The sequence below is a fragment of the Bubalus bubalis genome, chromosome 18 (genome assembly GCF_019923935.1).
Source record: "Bubalus bubalis isolate 160015118507 breed Murrah chromosome 18, NDDB_SH_1, whole genome shotgun sequence".
Lineage (NCBI taxonomy): Eukaryota > Metazoa > Chordata > Mammalia > Artiodactyla > Bovidae > Bubalus > Bubalus bubalis.
The window spans coordinates 62,641,923-62,662,274 of NC_059174.1; the positions used below are offsets into that span (position 1 = coordinate 62,641,923).

The following is a 20,352-nucleotide window of genomic DNA, read 5'->3' on the forward strand; positions in this document are numbered from 1 at the left end:
TGTGGAATGTTTAGTTCATAAAACACTAACAGAGGAATAGCACATATTTAAGGTGCTCCCTAAAATTCTCAGCTTGTCCCCCTGCATCACTCCTTAAGATCCTGGTGATGGAGGGTAAGAATCTCCCTTAAGCATGGGGTCAAGTCACTTGGTCTCGCTTTGTTCAATTTAGAAATTCCCCCTCCAGAGAATAAGAAACTCAATGCCCTCTCAGGTTCTAATACAGACTATGATTTCAAATGCTGACATGACAGGAACATTGAGGAGCCCAAAGTCACAGAACTGGGAGGTGGTAGAACCAACACTCACACAGGGACCCTCTGTCTTCTCAGAAATTTGCTGAGATAGGAGACCATCTTGCTTACCTTCTGTGGTGTCTGGATCCATGGTTGATGGGCAAGTACCTGTAGAGGATCCTAGGGGAAAAAAGCCAGGAGTGGTGAACAGTAACCTTCCTCGCCCCACCAAAGGAGGACTCTTGTTTCTGGAAGGTTGACCTCCTGCCTGTCCTTGACTCAGTCATCCCTCAGAGCACTGATGGGGGAGGGGAGAGCTTCTGGTCCCTCACCGTGAATGCATTGAGTAGACCCTCCATCCCAGAGAAGAGATGGTGGAAGGATGTGGGAAGGATATGCCTGGTGATGAAAGACAGCTGTAAGCAAGAGAAATCCTCTCTGCACCAGGAATGAGTATCTATGCTCCTTAATTGGAAAATCACCTGTATGTCAGAGGTGCTACTGGGAAGACACTAAGAACAAGGGGCCTATGCAATCTCTGATCCTCCCGAATGAGCCCAGCCTCTCCTCCTCCTGGGTCTACCCTGACCCTTTTCTTTATTTGCCTGGATAGCCAGGACTCTGATGTGGAGCATCCATACAGGATGTTGGAGAGGGTTGAGATGCCATCTACCATCTCTCTTCCTCTCTGGTTCTCATTGCCTCCATTTCTTCAGAAGCCCTACGGTCCCCTGACGCCAGCATGGAGACCTTGACATAGAGTTAGTGATACAGTAAGATATTATGGAAAAAGCAAACTGCCTTTTGGGCCACTGCAATGTGATTTAGTGTATTCTAAAGCATGGGACTCTCCATGGGTTCTCCAGGCAAGAATACTGGAATGGGTTGCCATTTCCTCCTCCAGGGGACCATGTTTTGTCAGGACTCTTCACTATGACCCGTCAGGCTTGGGTGGCCCTGCACGACTGGCTCATAGCTTCCCTGAGGTACGAAGGCCCCTTCACCACTACAAGGCTGTGATCCATGTGGAGGAGATAGTGAAGGACAGAGGAGTCTGTCGTGCTGCAGTCCTCAGGGTTGGACAACATAGTGTTTGAACAGGAACAACAAAGCATGGGCCAGGAAGAGGTTGCTCACCTGTGACAGACAGGAACAGTGGGTCGCTGGAGTCTGACCACGAGTAGGGAGAGCGAGTGAAGGAGCCATAGCACCTGTAGGTCCCGCTGTGGGCTGGTGTCCCTGGACCCAGAGGGAACTCTGCCTGGAGTGCTCCGCGGGGGCCCTGCCCTCCAGCGAGTGGGCGCCCAAGGTCCTCCCCCTCCCTGAGCAGATGGAACTGGTCAAAGACACTTTCAGAGCTGCAGACCAAGGTCACGTTCTCTCCTGATCTCACCACGGGGCACCCCTGGGCTGAGAGAGAGGGTTTCTTGGACAGACCTGGAAGGAGGAGACCTTCATCTTAGAGCACAAAGTAACTCTAGTGCTAAGTATAGGACTAAAGCCCGAAGTGTGCCACAAGATCAGCACTGCAATGAGAAGGCCGCCCACTGCCAGGAGAGAAAGCCCCACAGTAAGGGACACCCAGCACAGGGAAAACTTCAGAAATAACTTTAAAATCGAGTGTCATTTAAAATCCTTTTTTAAAGAAAGAATACGTGTTTATGAATAACTGAATCACTCTGTTGTACAAAAGGAATTAACAACATCTGAAATCAACTAGACTTCAACAAACATAAATAAAATAAATTTTAAAAATCAACCAGATGTGTGGTTCTCTTGAAATAAACGGAACCTACTAATTACTGCTGAGGACCATCAGAAAACATGGCATTGACCCAGAAGAAGAGATCATGGAGTGAAAATTGCCAGAATCTCACAGGATCTTTGACCACCTCTTTCTTGAGGGTGTGTTCAGTGCTGCCCTGCACACCCCCAGGGGCTGGAAGGGACTCCTTAGCGCAGAGGGTGGAGGGACCTCTCCCTCCTCTTTGTGCAGATGATGCGTTAAACCGCGAGCTGAGCAACGTCAGGGTGTCGACCTCCATCTCGATCACCCAGGGGCTGGACTGCAAGTGTGTCTGGTACCACAGTGTGCTGCTGACAGAGGAAGGGAGCTCTGATATGAAAGCAGGAAACCAACCCCTTAACCACCCATCGTTGGCTGCCTGAGTGGGAAATTGCCCGGGTCCCTGCTCTGGTACATTTTCCTCCATTTGGTCGTTCTTTCACATTCTTGCTCCTTCACTCTGTCACCGGCTGTGTCTTCTCCTTAGCACATGGCATGGACTCTGTTCTCTTTTCCCTTCCATGTTCACACCTCCTCTCTCTGGTTTGTTCCCTCTCCCCAGTTTGTGAGTGTCACTACACTCCTGTCATTCTCTCCCAGTACTGATGCTGGACTGGACACCAGACCTTCTGTGACACAGAGAGCAGAAGGGACTGGTCTGGACACACTCACCTGTGATGACAATGTCCACAGGGTCACTGGGGGCTGACCACTCATAGGGGGAGCTGCTGAGAGAGCCGTAGCATCTGTAGCTGCCCACAGTCGCCAAAGTCATGGGGCCAATGACGAAGTCAGCTGTGGCATGCCCACCAGTGAACATCTCTCCACATATCTGGAAATGACCTGTGCTGCTTTCTTGGTGAAGGATAAACTTATCAAACACCACCAGTGAGTGACAGCGGAGGGCCACATTCTCTCCCCGCTGCATGAGGGGCCCTGGGTGGGCTGAGATGGAGGGTTTTGTGAACACACCTAGGAGCAAAAAGGTTGTGAGCTTCAGTGGGTCACCCTGCCTCAGCGCTTCCCTTGAGAGCTGAAGGTGTAAAACTCCTCCCCATTTACCAGAGGAGCCAATTACCCTTCCTGTGTGTTTTGTTGCATTCTCTTTAGCCTTGTTCTCGGGCTTTGGCTCATGCTTTTATGTCTGGCTCATGTTTCTCTTTGTTCAAGACCTCCAGCCTCCTCTGTGCTCATTCTAAGCTCTTTAGCTGTTGGATCTGCTCTCGGGTTCATGCATGCTTACTCAGTCACTTCAGTTGAGTCCGACTCTGTGCAACTCCATGGACTGTAGCCAGCCAGGCTTCTCTGCCCATGGGATTCTCCAGTTGAGAATACGGAAGTGGGTTGCCATGCTCTCAGCTTCATCCCATCCCTAATATGCGTGGTGGGGGCTCGGGTGGGTCTGAGGATGCATACCCTGGCTCCCTTCACACTCATCTAGAAGGTGGGCGCTGACTGCAGGACGTTGGGGTGGAGGTGGAGAAAAGGGAACATTTCCCACCTGTGACCCCACCTCATGACTCTGAGACATTCCTCGGACTCCTCCCTGGGCTCTAGCTCCTTCATATGGGATTACAACTCCCTACTGGGTGGCAGGTGCTGGATCAGGGTCGTGCCCCATCCTCTCTGCCAGTAGGCAGTGGCAGCATCCTGTCTAACTCATGCCTAGGGCAGCTCATCCTTCCTGCGCTGGGGCACCCCATCCCTCTATTCAACACCCTGAGTTTAAACTCTCAGAGTGGGTTCTCTTTCCCTGGTTTGGTCCTGGCTGGGAGTCCTGAGGAAGTCTTGGGCTGCACTGGGATGTGGACCTAGGGAAGGGTTGCCTGCAGGCACAGCTGTCCCGGGCTGGGCTGCACCCCTCCTACCTGAGACCACAATCTGCAGGGGGTCACTGGGTGCAGACCAATAGGCTCGAGAACACATGTAGAACCCAGCATGTTCTCTGGTCACAGGGCCAAGGGTGAAGTTGTTGACATAACGTCCCTGGAGCACAGGCAAATGCCTTCTCTCATCTGTTTTGAACAGTGTGAATCTCTTAAGTGGAGAACGGGAGTGACACCAAAGAGTCACAGTCTGTCCTAAGGGAACCACGGGGCTTGGCCAGGCAGACAAAGACAGCTTCTCATATTCACCTAGGAGAGAAGGAGACACAGGCTTTGTGAAGAAAATTGGAACACTCAGCTCTCCTCACTGCCCTCGTGGGTGGGCTTCCCCTTTAATTCTTCGAACTCTCCTCCCCTAAAGTGCATCACCCTGATGCTCAAGGACACCTGGGGCTTGGGGACAGACAGAGACACAGTCAATCAAGAAGAGACATCATGGAAATTCTCAGGACATGAATCACTCTTTGGGTTGACAAAACGTTGAAAACCTTTCTCTCAAAACACAAAAAACCTGGGGATTCCTGGGCAGTCCAGTGGTTAGGACTTGGCACTTTCTCTGCCAAGGGCCTGAGTTGATCCCTGATCAGGGAACTAAGATCCCACAAGCTGCACGATGAAGGCAAATAAAACACCACAGAAAAATTGATGCATGGACAAGAAGCGAAAGGACTTCCCTGTTGCATTTGTTGTAGCTCAAAACGGTAAAGAATCTTCCTGCAAGGCAGGAGATCAGGGTTCAATCCCTCAGTTGGCAAGATCCCCTGAACAAGGAAATGGCAACCCCCTCCAGTATTCTTGCCTGGAAAATTCCATGGACAGAGGAGCCTGTTGAGCTACAGTCCGTGGGGTCGAAAGGAGTCAGACATGATACTCTAACACTAACACAACTAAGCAGTGAAAAAGGCACTTGACTAAAAAGAAGGAAGTAAACCTTGAACCTCGCTCCTTTGTTAGCTAACCTACAATCACACATCAAATGTGGGACAAGGTCCAGGTGGCCCTGCCTGATGACCAGACCCTTCCCTGGGGTCAGGTCTAGTGGGTGGTCCTGCAGACCCTGTTGTTAAGGGCTGGTTGGAGATGCCAGGAGCCAGCTTGTAGGGGAAGGTCTGTGGGCTGCAGCCTCTTGCTCCCCTCTCATGATAGAAATGGCACTCAGTGGGCCTAGCTCCCAGCTCCCAGACTTCACACTGTGCCTTCAGGTCCAGAGTCCAGAGGTGGGCTAACCTCTGTGGACAGTGAAGATGACTATCAAGGCCAAGAGGAGGACCTGGGATCCACAGGGCACGTGGCTCTCACTGTACTGACAGGGGTCTCACCCCAGCCCCGAGTGTCATCTGCATCAGCCCCAACTGCTCTGCTCAACAGAGAAATAAGGGATGGGGAGGACTCACCCACAGCTGCCCAGATCCTCAGACTCACACAGAATCCTAGAAGGAAAAGCCTGTCAGAGATGGCTTGTCCTGATGGACCCCACGCTCCTTGCACCCTCATCCAGGGAACCTGGTCAGTGGTGCGAAGACCCCCGATTTCCACCATAACCCTCTCTGACTGTGTCTTTCTGGACTCACCGAGACTCAGGAGGCTGAGGAGTGTGGGGCACATGGCTCTGCTTCTGTGAGACAGGAGGCAGAACTGAGCAAATCTGACAGAGTCACAGGATGCAGAAGCGGGCCGTGCTGTTGGTGCAGTCAGCCTGGCTCATGTCACGTGGGAAGATGGCCAGCCTCTTCTCACGCCAGGGATGGAAGTCTGACCTGAGCCGCATCACAGAGCACGCCTCATGACCCGATGGTCACTTTTTGTTTCCCTAAACACTATCGAAGTAAGAGGATTCCAACAGATCTTGCTGCCTTTAGGAAGTAGTAATGGTGATTCAGTGTATACCATGTTGGTGATGGTGGTTTAGTTGCAAAGCGGTGTCCAACTCTTGTGACCCTATGGATTGTAGCCCACAGGGCTCCTCTGTCCATGGGATTTCCCATGCAAGAATACTGGAGTGGGCTGCCATTTCCTTCTCCAGGGGATTTTCCCGACCAGGAATCAAACTCAGGTCTCCTGCACTGCAGGCAGATTCCATACCAATTTAGAGGCTTAATTTCTATGAATATCTTGTTTGAAGAAGATTGATCCAATTCCTTTCCTTCTTTTGATAAAGATTTCTGCTTCAGTTGTGCAGGTCTGGGAATTCCCTGGTGGTCCAGTGGCTACTCCGATTTCACTGCTGAATGCCCAAGTTCAATCCCTGGTTGTGGAACTAAGATGAGAGCCCCCAAGCCACGAAGCCCAGCCAAAAACAAAATTTTAAAAATGTGCAGGGTTACTAAATGGTAAATGGTAACCACAGGAAAAAAAAACCCACTAATTTATTTTCAGCAAAGATGAAAATAAGGCCTCTCTGCTTTTGAATTTAAAACAATTTTTTCCCCAATCATGTAACCTGGAATTAATTTTCCTGGTTGACCTGTTGTTACTCATTCTCTGTGAAACAAACCATGGGGTTCAGTGCAGAGAAAACAGCTATAATTAATATGTATCCTCAACCAGAATGTCCATGAATTCCAATGATCCCCTCATCATTTAAATAAGAGATGGTATGTTGCCCTGATAAAATAAAAATGCTTTAAAAGATGATCTTCATAAGAAAGATAGCCCTTCTGAAGACATTCAGTATATACCATGCAGGATGCTTTTCCCAAGCTCATGATAAATGTCATTAACCTTAACTCTTTGCAGAAGAGAAATCACATGTTCCCACCTCACATTTCAGGCTCAGTGCAGTTTGACAATTAAGGACTCATTAATAGACACTTTGATTCTGCATTCTTACAAGAGAAGAAGACATGCATATTATGGCTCTTTGAACATTTTTTAAAAATTCTATAGTGGAGTATAGGTGATTAAGAAACTAACTGTGTTACTTTCGGGTGTACAACAAAGTGATTTAGTTATACATAGACATGTGTCTATTGCTTTTCAAATTCTTTTCCCACTTAGCTAGTTACGGAATATTAAGCAGAGTTCCCTGTGCTATCCAGTAGATCTTTGTTGGTCATCCATTTTAAATATAGCCATGTGTATATGTCAAACCCAAACTGCCAATCTATCCCTCCCCCCACCCACCATCCCACCTGGTAACCATAAGTTCATTCTCTGTGAATCTGTTTTGTTCAGTTCAGTTCAGTTGCTCAGTCATGTCCGACTCTTTGTGACCCCATGAACTGCAGCATGCCAGGCCTTCCTGTCCATCACCAACACCCGGAGTTCACCCAAACCCATGCCCATTGAGTCGGTGATGCTATCCAACCATCTCATCCTCCGTTGTCCCCTTCTACTCCTGCCCTCAATCTTTCCCAGCATCAGGGTCTTTTCAAATAAGTCAGCTCTTCGCATCAGGTGGCCAAAGCATTGGAGTTTCAGCTTCAATATCAGTCCTTCCAAGAACACTCAGGACTGATCTCCTTTAGGATGGACTAGTTGGATCTCCTTGCAGTCCAAGGGACGCTCAAGAGTCTTCTCCAACACCACAGTTCAAAATAAACTGTTTTGTAAATAAGTTCATTTTTTTAGATGTCACAAATAAGCAATATCATGTGATATTTGTCTTCCCCTGATTCTTCTTTATATCTGAAATTATTTCCTGACTATGAGTGGAAACTTTGCACACACACACTCTCTCTGTCTCTCTCTCTTTCTCCCTTTCCAATCCAAGGACCACACATGTACACAAAAGAAAAATGTGTGTAAGATGTTTTTTTTTGGGGGGGAGGGAATTGTTTTGCTAAAAAAGGTGGACAACCTTGCTTTCTACATAAAAATGTGTAAAGGAGAGACTTCCAAGTTCCAGAATGCTTGAGTCAGGGACATGTCCACAACAATCAGTTCCAAACCAGGACAAAGTTTTCCAGCTGCTTCAAGATTCCATGAAGAAGGAAATGGAAACCCACTCCAGTATTCTTACCTGGAGAATCCCATGGAGATAGGAGCCTTGTGGGCTACAGTCCACGGGGTCGCAGAGAATGGACATGACTGAGAGACTTCACTTTCAGGATTCCAAGGGCAGACACACACCCAGGTCAGCATTTGTTCAAGGACATGATAGAACCTCAGTAATGGCTGTGATTCTGCACCAGTTTGCTAGGGGTGGGGATGTTTAGATTAGTTATGCTCCCTAAGTAATAAATCTGGTCTCCTCTTGATCATTATGTATGTAATGGAGTAAGAGTACAGACAGGGTTCTTAAAATTTCCTTTTATTCACTTAATATCATGTTTCAGAATTGATCAGTATTCTTTGTTTCAGTTTGTGCATTTTTACTGCCACGTAATGTTTCCTTGCAGATATAAAAACCACACATTTTTTTTAATTAAAAAATTTTATTGGAGTATAGTTCATGTCTGCTGTACAGCGAATTGATTCAGCTTGACAAATATATTCTTTTCCATTATGATTTACAGCAAGATACTGAATTGAAGTCCCTGTGCCATACTGTAGGACCTCATTGTTTATCCATTTTATGTGTAAATAGATTTCATCTGCTAATCCAAAGCTCCCAGTCCTTCCCTCCTTGGCAACTACAAGCTTGTTCTCTATGTCTGTGAGTCTGTTCCTGTTTCATTGATACGTTCCTTTTAGATTCCACATATGGGTGATATCACATGAAAATTGTCTTTGTCTTTCTGTCTTACTTCACTTAATATGTTAATCTCCAGGTCCATCCATGCTGCTGAAAATGGCATTATTTAATTTTTTAAATGTCTGAGTGATATTCCATTCTCTGTGTGTATAAGCATATACAACATCTTCTTTATCCATTCATCTGTCGATGGACATTTAGATTGTTTCTATGTCTTGGCTATTGTAAGTTGTGCTGCTATGAATGTAGGGGTGCATGAATCTTTTCAAGGTATAGTTTTGTTATAGATATATGCTCAGGATAGGAATTGTTGGATCATATGGAAACTCTGTTTTTCGTTTTTTTAGGAACTTCCATACTGTTTTCCACAGTGACTGCACCAGCTTCTGCTCCCCCAACAGTGTAAGAGGATTTCCCTCTTCTCCTCATGCTCTCCAGCATCTGTTATTCATCAACTGTTTAATGATGGCCATTCTAATCAGTATGAGGGGGTACCTCATCCCAGTGTCCGTTGGCCTTTCTCTACTAATGAGCAATGCTGGGCATATTTTCATATGCCTGTTGGCCATCTGCATATCTTCTTTTAAACCACAGATATCAATTGTGAGAGTGATGTCTATGGATTTTGTCTAAAATGAACAATACCTCTGCCAGTATCTCATGAATGTGCTCTGATTTCAACCTCATGTTGCTTGATGAGGTCTTTGGGCAAGGACTAGTGACTTTATTTGGAAAGCCAGCCAACCAACAAGATGGTGAACTCATGCCCCAAAGAACCATCTTACCTGAGTTAGACGGGCTTTTTTTGGGGGAGAGGGATGGTCAAACAGTGTTTACTGAATGTAAAATAACCCACGGGGAAGAAAATTCCAAGAAGAGAGAACAATACAGATTAAATACCCAAGTGTGAACTCACACTTTCACACTTACACACACACACACACACACACACTAAAAGAGGAGGAGGTGTAGCTGGTTGTTGCAGTGTTTTAATTAATTAATGGCTGTGATGGGTCTTTGTTGCTGTGCACAGGCTTTCCCTAGTTGTGGGAAGGGGGGCTGCTCTTTGCTGTGGTTCAGGGTCTCTCATCGCTGTGGCTTCTTTTGTTGTGGAGCACCCACTCTAGGCACATGGCCTTGTGGCCCACGGGCTTAACTGCCCCATGGCATGTGGAATCTTCCCAGTCCCGGGATCAGGCCAGTGTACCCCCATCGGCAGGCAGATTCCCAACCACTGGACCACCAGTGAATTTCTGTTGCAAACTTTTTTCCCCATAATTTATTTATTTTTAATTAAAGAACAATTACAATACTGTGATGGCTTCTGCCATACATCCACATGGATCAGCCATAGCTATACTTACGCCCACTCCACTGTGGAAAACTTTTAATGCTGGAATCCTTTGTCCTCAAAGCTGTCCATGCAGGTCTGGTCATAATGTCCCTTTAAGCCCCTGACAAGACAAAAGGTTCTATCTGTTCTTCAACTTTTTATCTCTATACGAATGGGAAAGTATTGTACCTCTCAAGTTCAGAGCCTTGAGAATAGTCTTAGTCCCTCAGACGTGTCTGACTCTTTGAGAGCCTGTGGACTGTAGCCTGCCAGGCTTCTCTGTCCATGGAGTTCTCCAGGCAGGAATACTGGAGTGCATTGCCATTTCCTTCTCCAAATACTGCATGCCAACTGTAGCACGCCCCTTGATGGGCTGTGTACTCACTTGCACATGCCAACTCTGCATGCAGTGTATTTACACGGGCACCTCGAAGCTGCCCAAAAGAGGCTCAACCCAGATGATGGGTTTGTGGAAGGTCCCTGGAAGGAAGTCAGAGGCTGAGTCCCAGGACCTCCCCACCCCTCACTCCCCAGCTCAGGAGCCCTTCCAGGTTTCACCAGCATCACTTTAGAATCCCAGTGCCCCTACCTCGCCCCCCACCAAGTTCCCAGGGCTCAAGTGAGATGTGGGTCCCGGGCGCCCCAGGAGGACTCACCTGCAGGGTTTGGGGTCCTCTGGCCCAGACTCAGCCCTGGAAGTGAGAGATATGCCACCGAAAGCTTGGGCTGATTCTCTCCCCATCAGGATCCCTGGCCCCTCCAGCTGTCTGAGCCTTGAGGTTCCCATGGGCTGGGGGCAAGATGAGCGTCTCATGCCATCCTGTGATCCCCTCCCTGCCCTGCACATCTGGCCGAGAAGAAGAAGCTCAGAGAGGATGGAAGGCATGTCTGCAGTTCTGAGCACCCAGCCCAGCCCACCCCTGCCCCTGCCCTGTACAGATGAGACCACGGGGCCCTAGAGGACAAACAGGATGTGGTCCCTGGGGGGCTGCCACCACCCCTCGGGGTTTCCACAGCCATGGACTCGCAGCAGGGGGCGGCCCCTCTGTGGATCCGGAGCCAATGTCTCTGGGCAGGGCTCAGGAGGCATCTCAGCCCAGACCTGAGGTCTCACCTCTCTCTTTCTGCCTGGTGTGACTGCCTGCTCTAGATGGTGGGACCCAGGTTCTTGACCTGAGTCAGCCCCTGACATTCTGGCTCCAACTAGGACTCAGAACTTTATTTTCCTAGTCCCCTCCAGAAATGGAATTTACTTCTCGTCTTTGGTCAGTTCATAAATTATTGCAGAGCACCTACTGTGTACCAGGCATTGGTGCCACACAGCAGAAATACACCATGACCCAGGTAAACCCATCTTCTGTAGGTGTTTGAAGAACTCAGATTCTGCAGAATGCAGGCATCAAATGCTAATATTCAATTATTTTCTTAAAATAAATGTGAGAATAACTGGAGTCCATGTCTACACTTTCAACATTCAAAACAATGAAGATCATGGCATCTTATCCCAGCACTTCATGGCAAAAAAAAAAAAAATTAGTGAAAAAGTGGAAACTGGCATAATTTCCTTTCCTGGTTTCCAAAATCACTGCCAACAGTGGCTGCAGCCATGAAATTAAAAGACACCTGATCCTTGGAAGAAAAGTTATGACAAACATAGACAGCATATTAGAAAGCAGAAACATCATTTGCTGACAAAGGTCTGTATAGTCAAAGCTATGGTTTTTCCAGTAAGCATGTACAGATGGGAGGAAAGAAAAAGTCAAAGTGAAAGTTGCTCAGTCGTGTCTGACTCTTTGTGACCCCATGGTCTACACAGTCCATGGAATTCTCTAGGCCAGAATACTGGAGTGGGCAGCCTATCCCTTCTCCAGGGGTCTTCCCTACCCAGGAATCAAACTGGGGTCTCCTGCATTGCAGGAGGATTCTTTATCAACTAAGCACTCAGGGAAGAACTACAGATATGACAGTTGGTCATAAAGAAGGCTGAGTGCTGAAGAACTGACGCTTTCAGACTGTGGTGCTGGAGAAGATTCCTGAGAGTCCCTTGGACTGTATGGAGATCAAATCAATCAATCTTAAAGGAAATCGATCCTGAATATTCATTGGAAGGACTGATGCTGAAGTTGAAGCTCCAATAATTTGACCACATGATGCAAAGAGCCAACACATTGGAAAAGACCCTGATGCTGGGAAAGATTGAAGGCAGAGGAGAAGAGGGTGACAGAGGATGAGATGGTTGGATGGCATCAATGACTCAATGGACATGAGTCTGAGCAAATTCCAGGAGATGGTGAAGGACAGGGAAGCCTGGTTTGCTACAGTCCAGGGGGTCGAGAAAGTCAGACGTGATTTAGTGACTGAACAACAACAACAACATGTACACTGTAACTGAGGAAATAGCTGTTTGAAGAGGCAGAGAGCCATGGGGTAGGAGCGAGTACATTCTAAAGAGGAAAGAACATTCCTTAAAACCTTGGGGACCCAGGGACTTTCTGAGGGGGAGCAGAGGGACTTGGTGGTTGTCATGCCAGGTGCTATCTGCTGTGCAAGGCTGTTCAATTTTATTTTTAAGAGAAATGGAATATATAAGCAAAAGACTATGATAAAAATTTATGAAGATCATATTACATTAGCTGCTATAGAAAAAAGGGAAGTGAGAGAAAATTGCTTGGTCGTGTCCAGCTCTTTGCGACCCCATGGACTATACAGTCCATGGAATTCTCCAGGCCAGAATACTGCAGTGGATAGCCTTTCCCTTCTCCAGGGGATCTTCCCAACCCAGGGACTGAACCCAGGTCTCCCACACTGCAGGCAGATTCTTTACCAGCTGAGCCACAAGGAGAGTATAAACTTAAATTTATTTTTTATTTAAAAAGAAATAATGCCAACATGGAGTCTCTCGTAAGTTGGATTCAAATAATCAGCCAGATTTACAGTTAACTGAAGGCTTTACTGAGCCTGGAAGGCCCTAGGATGGTTCGCTTACATGGTTGTGGGTAAGAGGCCTCTCCATAGAGCTGTTTGAGTGCCTTTTCTATATGTCAGGTGGCTTTTTTCAGAGAAAGTGATTCCAAAGAGCAAGATGGAAGTACAGTGCTTTTTTTACGACCTAGTCTCAGAAGTCACCCTCCATCATTTTACAGTATCCTCTATTACATTGGTCAGTCTTAAATCAGCGTGAGAGGGGACTGCACAGGGCATAAATAGCAGGCATTGGGTCTGATTGGGAGCCAGCATACTAAGCAATGGTTTCTAGGTGACCTTTGTTAGATACTTTAAGATATGGTTTTTTTCTCTTATATATTGAGACTTTAATTTTAAAGATAGGTTTTTAACTTATTATTTAGTGAGTTTTGACTTCTGCTTTGTTTGCATGTTTTCTCCTTAAAATGCTGCAGACCTTTTTTTTTTTTTTGCTTCTGTTTATTGTGTGGGTACTTTTGTGTTACAGACTATCTTTTGATGTGAAATGGTTTTCAAGCTGAACTTGAGGGGTTTCTGTCTTTTAATAGAATAAATCTCTATAATTATTAAGGTGTTACAAGGTATTCTTAGTTCCTGCTTTTCAACAATGTACACACAAAAATGAATAGGTTACTCAAAACTATTTATAGATGTTTTCCTCTAAGAATAAAAAGGTATTATTATTCTTGTTTCTCTAATTTATAGGAAGCAATAACAATGATAATAGTAGTAGTTAACTCTTAACATAATAACATAACACTTACATAATAGCATTTATTACTTGCTATCATTGTTCAAAGTTCTTTGCACATATAAACAATTTTAATCTTCACAAAACTATCAACTTGGTATAGTTATTATCTTCATTTTACAAATGATGAAAATAATGGAAAGTCAAGAAGTAACCTGTCCAGGATCACACAAATAGTCATTGACAGCTCTGGGATTTAAACTGTGTGGTCTGGCACCAGAGTCCATTCATTCTATTGATAGTGTTCTATCTCTGCTTATTCTGTATAGATATGAGTGACACATGTCATGTGACATCTTCATGTTCAAGTATTGAGGGCAACCAGGCTGACTCAGAGTTTGCGTATTTATTCATGTTTTGCACGTTCACTCAGTCATGCATTCTTGCATGAACCATGCTTATTTCGCAAATATTTATTGAGTTTCTAAAATAGACCAAATAGAGTATAGCAGTGAAAAAAGATATTAGTCTATAATGCCATGAAATTTGATTTATCATAAGGAAAACAGAATTAATAAATATTTAAATATAGGCTATAATGTCCAGAAGTGATACTTAATTTTTTTTAAGTACATAAGGGGGAAAATAGAAAATAAAACTATAAAACTGTTTTAAGTAGAGTTATCAGGACAGGCTTTTCTGGAAAAGAGCTTTGGAGCAAATACCTGGATGAAATAAGGAAACAGGTTATGCAAGCGATGGTAGTTATTGGTTAATGTGCCATAGAAACATGGCAAAAATGCCATTAGGTTTAAATTGCTTTATACATTTCTTAGGTAAACTGCGTTAGTTATGCTCATCTCATCTTTTACATGTTGTACGTTTTTTGTCTGATATGTTCATTAAGTTTGCAAATGTGATTCTGAATTTATTTTTCTCCATTTAGTTCTGTAATTTTCTGATTTATTAGTATGTATGTATGTGTGTGTACTTGTACATGAATATGTATGTGTGTATCTATATGTATGTAGAAATATATACACACATATGTATGTGTATTTGTTTTTATAAAATTACAGGCATGTAATTTGAGATTATTGTACTTTTTAGTTGGAAATATCCCATTTTAACTCCTATTAAATTTCTTTGTTAAAATTTAAAAAAAATAAAATAAAATAAAAAGAAATAATGCTTGATCTTCAATTATCTCAATATGGGTGTGTCAACCAGCATTCTAAATGATTTATGAGGATTTTTCATATTAAAATTACCCCTTGATAAGGCAAAACCTACTAACAAATGATAGAAATGATAGTCTACCTTTGTGTCTACTTTTGATTGGGAGTTGAAAAGGAACTTGAGTCTGAGTGTTCTCAAAAGAGCTGATATGAGAGAGCACACAAATGTTAAATGGCCCATTTTCTTAGTGTGTCTGTGTGTGTCTGTGTGTGTGTGTGGTGTAACTGCACCACTATCATTTGGAGGGAAGAAGAGGTGAGAGCTGAGGTTGGGGTGTTTGCCTCTGGAGGACCATAAACAGGCTTGAATTCAGATAGAAGAGTTTGGAGTTGGCCCTGAAGATGGTGGGCACCATGGAAGGATTTGGGGCAGAAAGCAGATTCTGAAATGGAAGTTAGAAAGATGAAATGTGGAGAGTGAACTGGAGATGGAGTGTGTCTCTGCACCTCAGAACCCAGGCAGGTTGTGGCTGGGATCCAGGTGTGGCTGTGGGCTGGACTATGTGGATGGAGAGGACAGCAGGGGTCAGGGGGGACCCTGGAGGCTGAATTCTTTTACTGCATGATTGGCTATGAGATGTAAGAGTCAAGGAGTTGAGTGTGACCTTCACTCCCCACCTTGGTTGGGTGGAGGCACCAGCAATGCCCTCAGAGACCTGGTGAACCAAGGGGTGGGGGAGTGAGGAGGGCTGGAGAGTTTTGCACTCTGCTCTCACAAGAAAGCACAACTCTTCCTCTTGGGCCCAGAGAGCAGGCTTTACTTCTCCCAGTGACCGGCCAGGGTGTGTAAGAAGCATTACATGTTTCTGTCCCCTTGAGGTGAAGCATATGAGTCATTTCTGTCTCTTCAAGGCATCCTTTGATGCTGCATGTTGCTCTCCTCTTCAACCAAAGAAGACTCCAGGATTCAGACAAGAATGGTTGTCATCAGAGTTCCTGATCAAGGATGGACACATATTAATATATATAGTATATTTCCATGAAGTGAAATAAGAGAGGAAGTAGCCTGCTAATGTCATCAACCGCCTCAGGAAGTGGTATTGCCACCACTGAAATCTATTGACCTATCTATCTATGTATATCATCATGGAGAATGAAATGCAAACCACTCCAATATTCTTGCCTGGAGAATCCCATGGATAGAAGATCCTGGCGGACTACAGTCCAAAGGGTCACAAAGAGTCGGACGTGACTAAGGACATGTAATCATCCATCTATCCAGTTTCATTGAGTTATAATTGACTTGACTTACATATATTATGAAATGATTACACTTTCAAATATAATGCACAGCAGTGTGGTATATGCTCACTCATAGTAGCAACAAGAAATGAAGCCCCAGCATGTCTTCATTTCTAGCGATCCTGACATTTCTCTTAGTAAAACAGTTCTTGGACGGTTTAGTTCTAAGCCGGGAGAAAGATCACACACAAAGAGGTCAATGAGCAACTAAAGCTCCGTGGAGCTTGATCTTCACCCCATTTGACAGCTCAGTTCACACCGGGGTCCTCATGGTGTTATGCTCTTCAGCCCTCTGCTTGGTTGAGCCAAAGCACATTGTGCCACCAGTTGTTAATTTAAAAGGCGCAAGATTCTCAAATCCTTTTTTTCAGTGAAAACAAGCAAAAATAAACAACAAGCCCAAATATCTATGGATTAACGCAACACATGCAAAGCCTCCCTGGGGCAAGTGTTCTCTTTGCAGCCCTTCAGTGATCTGGAGTGGAATGTCCAGTAGAATTCTCTGTGAGGAGGGGACTTTTCAAACATCTGCTCTGTCCAGCACCATGGCTCCTGGCCACATGACGCTACTGAGCACTTGAAATGTGGTGGGTGTGACTGAAGAACTGAATGCTTTGTTTCATACACTTGTAGAGTCATTGTCTGTACCTCGTGGCTGGGTAACTACTTTATCAGCCAGTGCAGATCCAGACTGAGGGGGATCTTGTTGTCCTCTTTGTACCCCTGGAACCCCAGCACCCTCAGTGCACATGGCTGGGAAAGAGCATAAAGAAGCACGCACTGGCTCTTTAAGATGCCAACCAGGAAGTGACGCATATCACCTCTACTGGAAGCCTATTGGCTAGAACAGATATGCGGCCCCACCCACTTGTAGAACCTGCCTGGGGACTGTGGTCAGAAAGAGGAAGAGAGGTGGAAAAAATGGTAAGCGCTAGAAATATGTACCGGAGAAGGCAGTGGCACCCCACTCCAGTACTCTTGCCTGGAAAATCCCATGGACAGAGGAGCCTGGTAGACTGCAGTCCATGGGGTCGCTAGGAGTTGGACACGACTGTATAACTTTCAAGTAGACAACCTGAGCGACTTCACTTTCACTTTTCACTTTCATGCATTGGAGAAGGAAATGGCAAGCCACTCCAGTGTTCTTGCCTGGAGAATCCCAGGGACGGGGGAGCCTGGTGGGCTGCCGTCTCTGGGGTCGCACAGAGTCGGACAGGACTGAAGTGACTTAGCAGCAGCAGCAGCAGCAGCAGCAGCAGCAGAAATATGTACCATAATCCTTTTATTTTAATTTTACCTCTTCATGGGGGAGAAAGAGAAAGTTCCGTGATCCTAATTTGGCTTAGCTAAGAGAAGGCAATGGCAACCCACTCCAGTTTCCTTGCCTGGAGAATCCCATGGACAGAGGAGCCTGGGGGGCTACAGTTCATGGGGTCGCAAAGAGTCGGACAAGACTGAGCAACTAAACAAGACAAGTCATGCTTTCAAAAAAAGTAGAATTCAGCAAAAAAAAGTAGAATCCCAGGGACGGCGGAGCCTGGTGGGCTGCCGTCTATGGGGTCTCACAGAGTCGGACACGACTGAAGCGACTTAGCAGCAGCAGAATTCAGCAAGAGGCGCACTGACAGTGAATTCTTTCTAACAGCGACACCCTATGGCCGACTGTGAGAACTGCATCTTCCCCGATCCCCTGGGATCACCAGGAATCAATGTGGGAACCCAGTGTGTACTCAGAGAATCGCTTCCCATCTCTAAGATTTACCATAGACAAGTGAATCACCATCTTGGGCTTGGTGATACGATACTTGTCAAAGAAAATAGTTCCCTGTGCTATACTGTGGGACCTTGTTGTTTATCCATCCTGTATATATAATACCTTGCATCCACTAACCCCAAACTCCTAGTCCGTCCCTCCCCCAGCCCCCACCTTGGCAACCATAAGGCTGTAGAGAACTGCTTTTTATTGCTGTCTGACTTTCCTCATTTCTTTCCATCCAGGGAAAAGACTGAGTCCTCCTCTCCTTTCAGCCAGTCCCTTAGCAACTTCACTTTGTGGTACATCGTGACAGGCAGTTCCTCCCATCTTTTTTTTTTTTATTTTTTTAGCTTCAAGGACATTTATTGTTAAGGAGTCTTGTGGTTGGCAGTCAGCTCAACAGTGTAATCAGGGTCTTAGAATTTTTCTGTTCTTTTCATTCTCTGCTTTCGTTAGCTTGTTGAATCTGCTTGTTCTTTTTTTTTTTTTTTTTTTTTTTTTGCCTTATGGTGGCAAGATGGCTATTGCAGTTCCAGACATCACATCTTTGTACAAAACAAGAAATAGGAGAAAGCCACCCTGTCAGCACACCCAACTTTAGTGTCTGTTCTCATGCCATTTTTCAAAATCAAGGTAAGATACACAAAACATAAAATTTACCATTTGAACCATCTTAAACTGTACACTTTATATAGAGTTATATAGAGTTTCCCAGGTGATGCTAGTGGTAAAGAACCTGCCTGCTGATGCTGGAGACATAAGAGGTGCAGGTTCAATTCCTGGGTCAGGAAGATCCCCTGGAGGAGGGCATGGCAACCCACTCCAGTATTCTTGCCTGGAGAATTCCATGGACAGAGGAACCTGGTGGGCTACAGTCCATGGGGTCACAAAGAGTTGAACACGACTGAAGTGACTTAGCACAGCAACACAGTGTTATACAACTATAACCACTTAGTTCTAGAACATTTCATCACTTCCTAAAGAAATTGCGAACCTGTGAAGCAGTCAGTCCCAATTGTCCCTCCCCCCAACCCCCGCGGCCACGGGCAGCCATAAATCCACTTTGTGTCTCTACAGACTTGCCTATTCTGCATATTTCATAGAAATGGAATCATATACTGTGTGCTCTCTTGTGTCTGGTTTCTTTCACTTGGCATGTTTGTTTTCAAGGTTCATCATGTTGTAGCATGAGTCAGTGCTTCATTCCTTTTTATGGTGGAATAATATTCTGTTGTAGAAATGTACCACATTTTGTTTATTCTTTCTTCAGTTGGTGGACACCTAGATGTTTCCGTCTTTTGGCTATTATGACTAATGCTGCTATAAACGTTCATGTACTTTAAAAAAATATTTATTTATTTTAATTGGAGGATAATTACTTTACAATATTGTGATTGTTTTTGCCATACATCAATATGAATTGGCCATAGGCATACCTGTGTCCCCTCCCTCCTGAACCCTCCTCCCACCTCCCTCCCCACCCCATCCCTCCAGGTTGTCACAGAGCACCAGCTTTGGGTGCCCTGTGTCATACAATAAACTCACACTGACTGTCTATTTTGCATAGTGAAATGAAAGTCACTCACTCGTGTCTGACTCTTTGTGACCCCATGGACTATACAGTTCATGGAATTCTCCAGGCCAGAATACTGGAGTGGTTAGCCTGTCCCTTTTCCAGGGGATCTTCCCAACCCAAGGATCAAACCCAGGTATCCCACATTGCCAGCAGATTCTTTAACAGCTGAGCCACAAGGGAAGCCCAAGAATACTAGAGTGGCGTAGCCTGTCCCTTCTTCAGGGGATCTTCCTGACCCAGGAACCAAACCAGCATCACCTGTGTTGTAGGTGGATTCTTTATCAACTGAGCTATCAGGGAAACCCATCTATTTTACATATGGTAATGTATTTTTTTATCTTATTTATTTTGGCTGCATTGGGTCTTCCTTGCCATATACAGGCTGTCTCTGGCTGATGCGTGCATGGGCTTCATGCTATGCAGCATGTGAGATCTTTGTTCCCTGATCAGGGATTGAACCTGAGGCCTGTGCATTGGAAAGCAGATTCTTAGCCACTGGATCACCAGGGAAGTCCCAGTGCTTCTCCTTCTTGGTTTCCTTTCTCTGCTCCTGTCTCCTAGGTGTGCTTGTATATTTTTCCCAACAGGTTCTGTTAGACAAGCAGGAGCAGCTGCTGTTATATCCTGGTAGCCCCCAGGACTGTCCACACTCTCATGTCTGTCCACCCTTGCCAGGTCTTTGACCTGTCATGTGTCTCCCTTCCCTCCCTCCAATCTGATCTAACGCTCTCTCTGCTCAGCTGAGGCTTCCCTGGCTTAAGAGGATTGGAGCATTTGCTAAATGGGACCAGGGCAGGGTCATAGAACCAGCTGTGGGGAGACCCTGGAGCCAAGACTGTCACAGGAGACAGCAGAGAAACTGGAGACAAAGGAGCATATAATTGGTGCAAGGATACCAGACCGTCAATCCCAAATGTAGACTTTGTAGATACTGAGCCCATGCATGAATGGATTTTTGATTTATGACAAGTTAACCAGTCTCTCCATACACTGACAGCAGTAAATTCA

The 20,352-nt window shown here is 45.5% G+C and overlaps 1 protein-coding gene across 1 annotated transcript; it reads right to left on the bottom strand.

The window, feature by feature from the left end:
* Window positions 1–210: 210 nt before the first annotated feature.
* LOC123465086 (putative killer cell immunoglobulin-like receptor-like protein KIR3DX1) lies at window positions 211–5,513 on the bottom strand. Its single transcript, XM_045163234.1, has 6 exons — window positions 5,480–5,513; window positions 3,891–4,157; window positions 2,695–2,994; window positions 2,114–2,352; window positions 366–416; window positions 211–282 (listed from the first exon to the last, which is right to left on the bottom strand). The coding sequence occupies exons 1-6, from the start codon at window positions 5,511–5,513 to the stop codon at window positions 211–213; spliced, it is 963 nt and encodes a 320-aa protein (XP_045019169.1).
* Window positions 5,514–20,352: the final 14,839 nt, after the last annotated feature.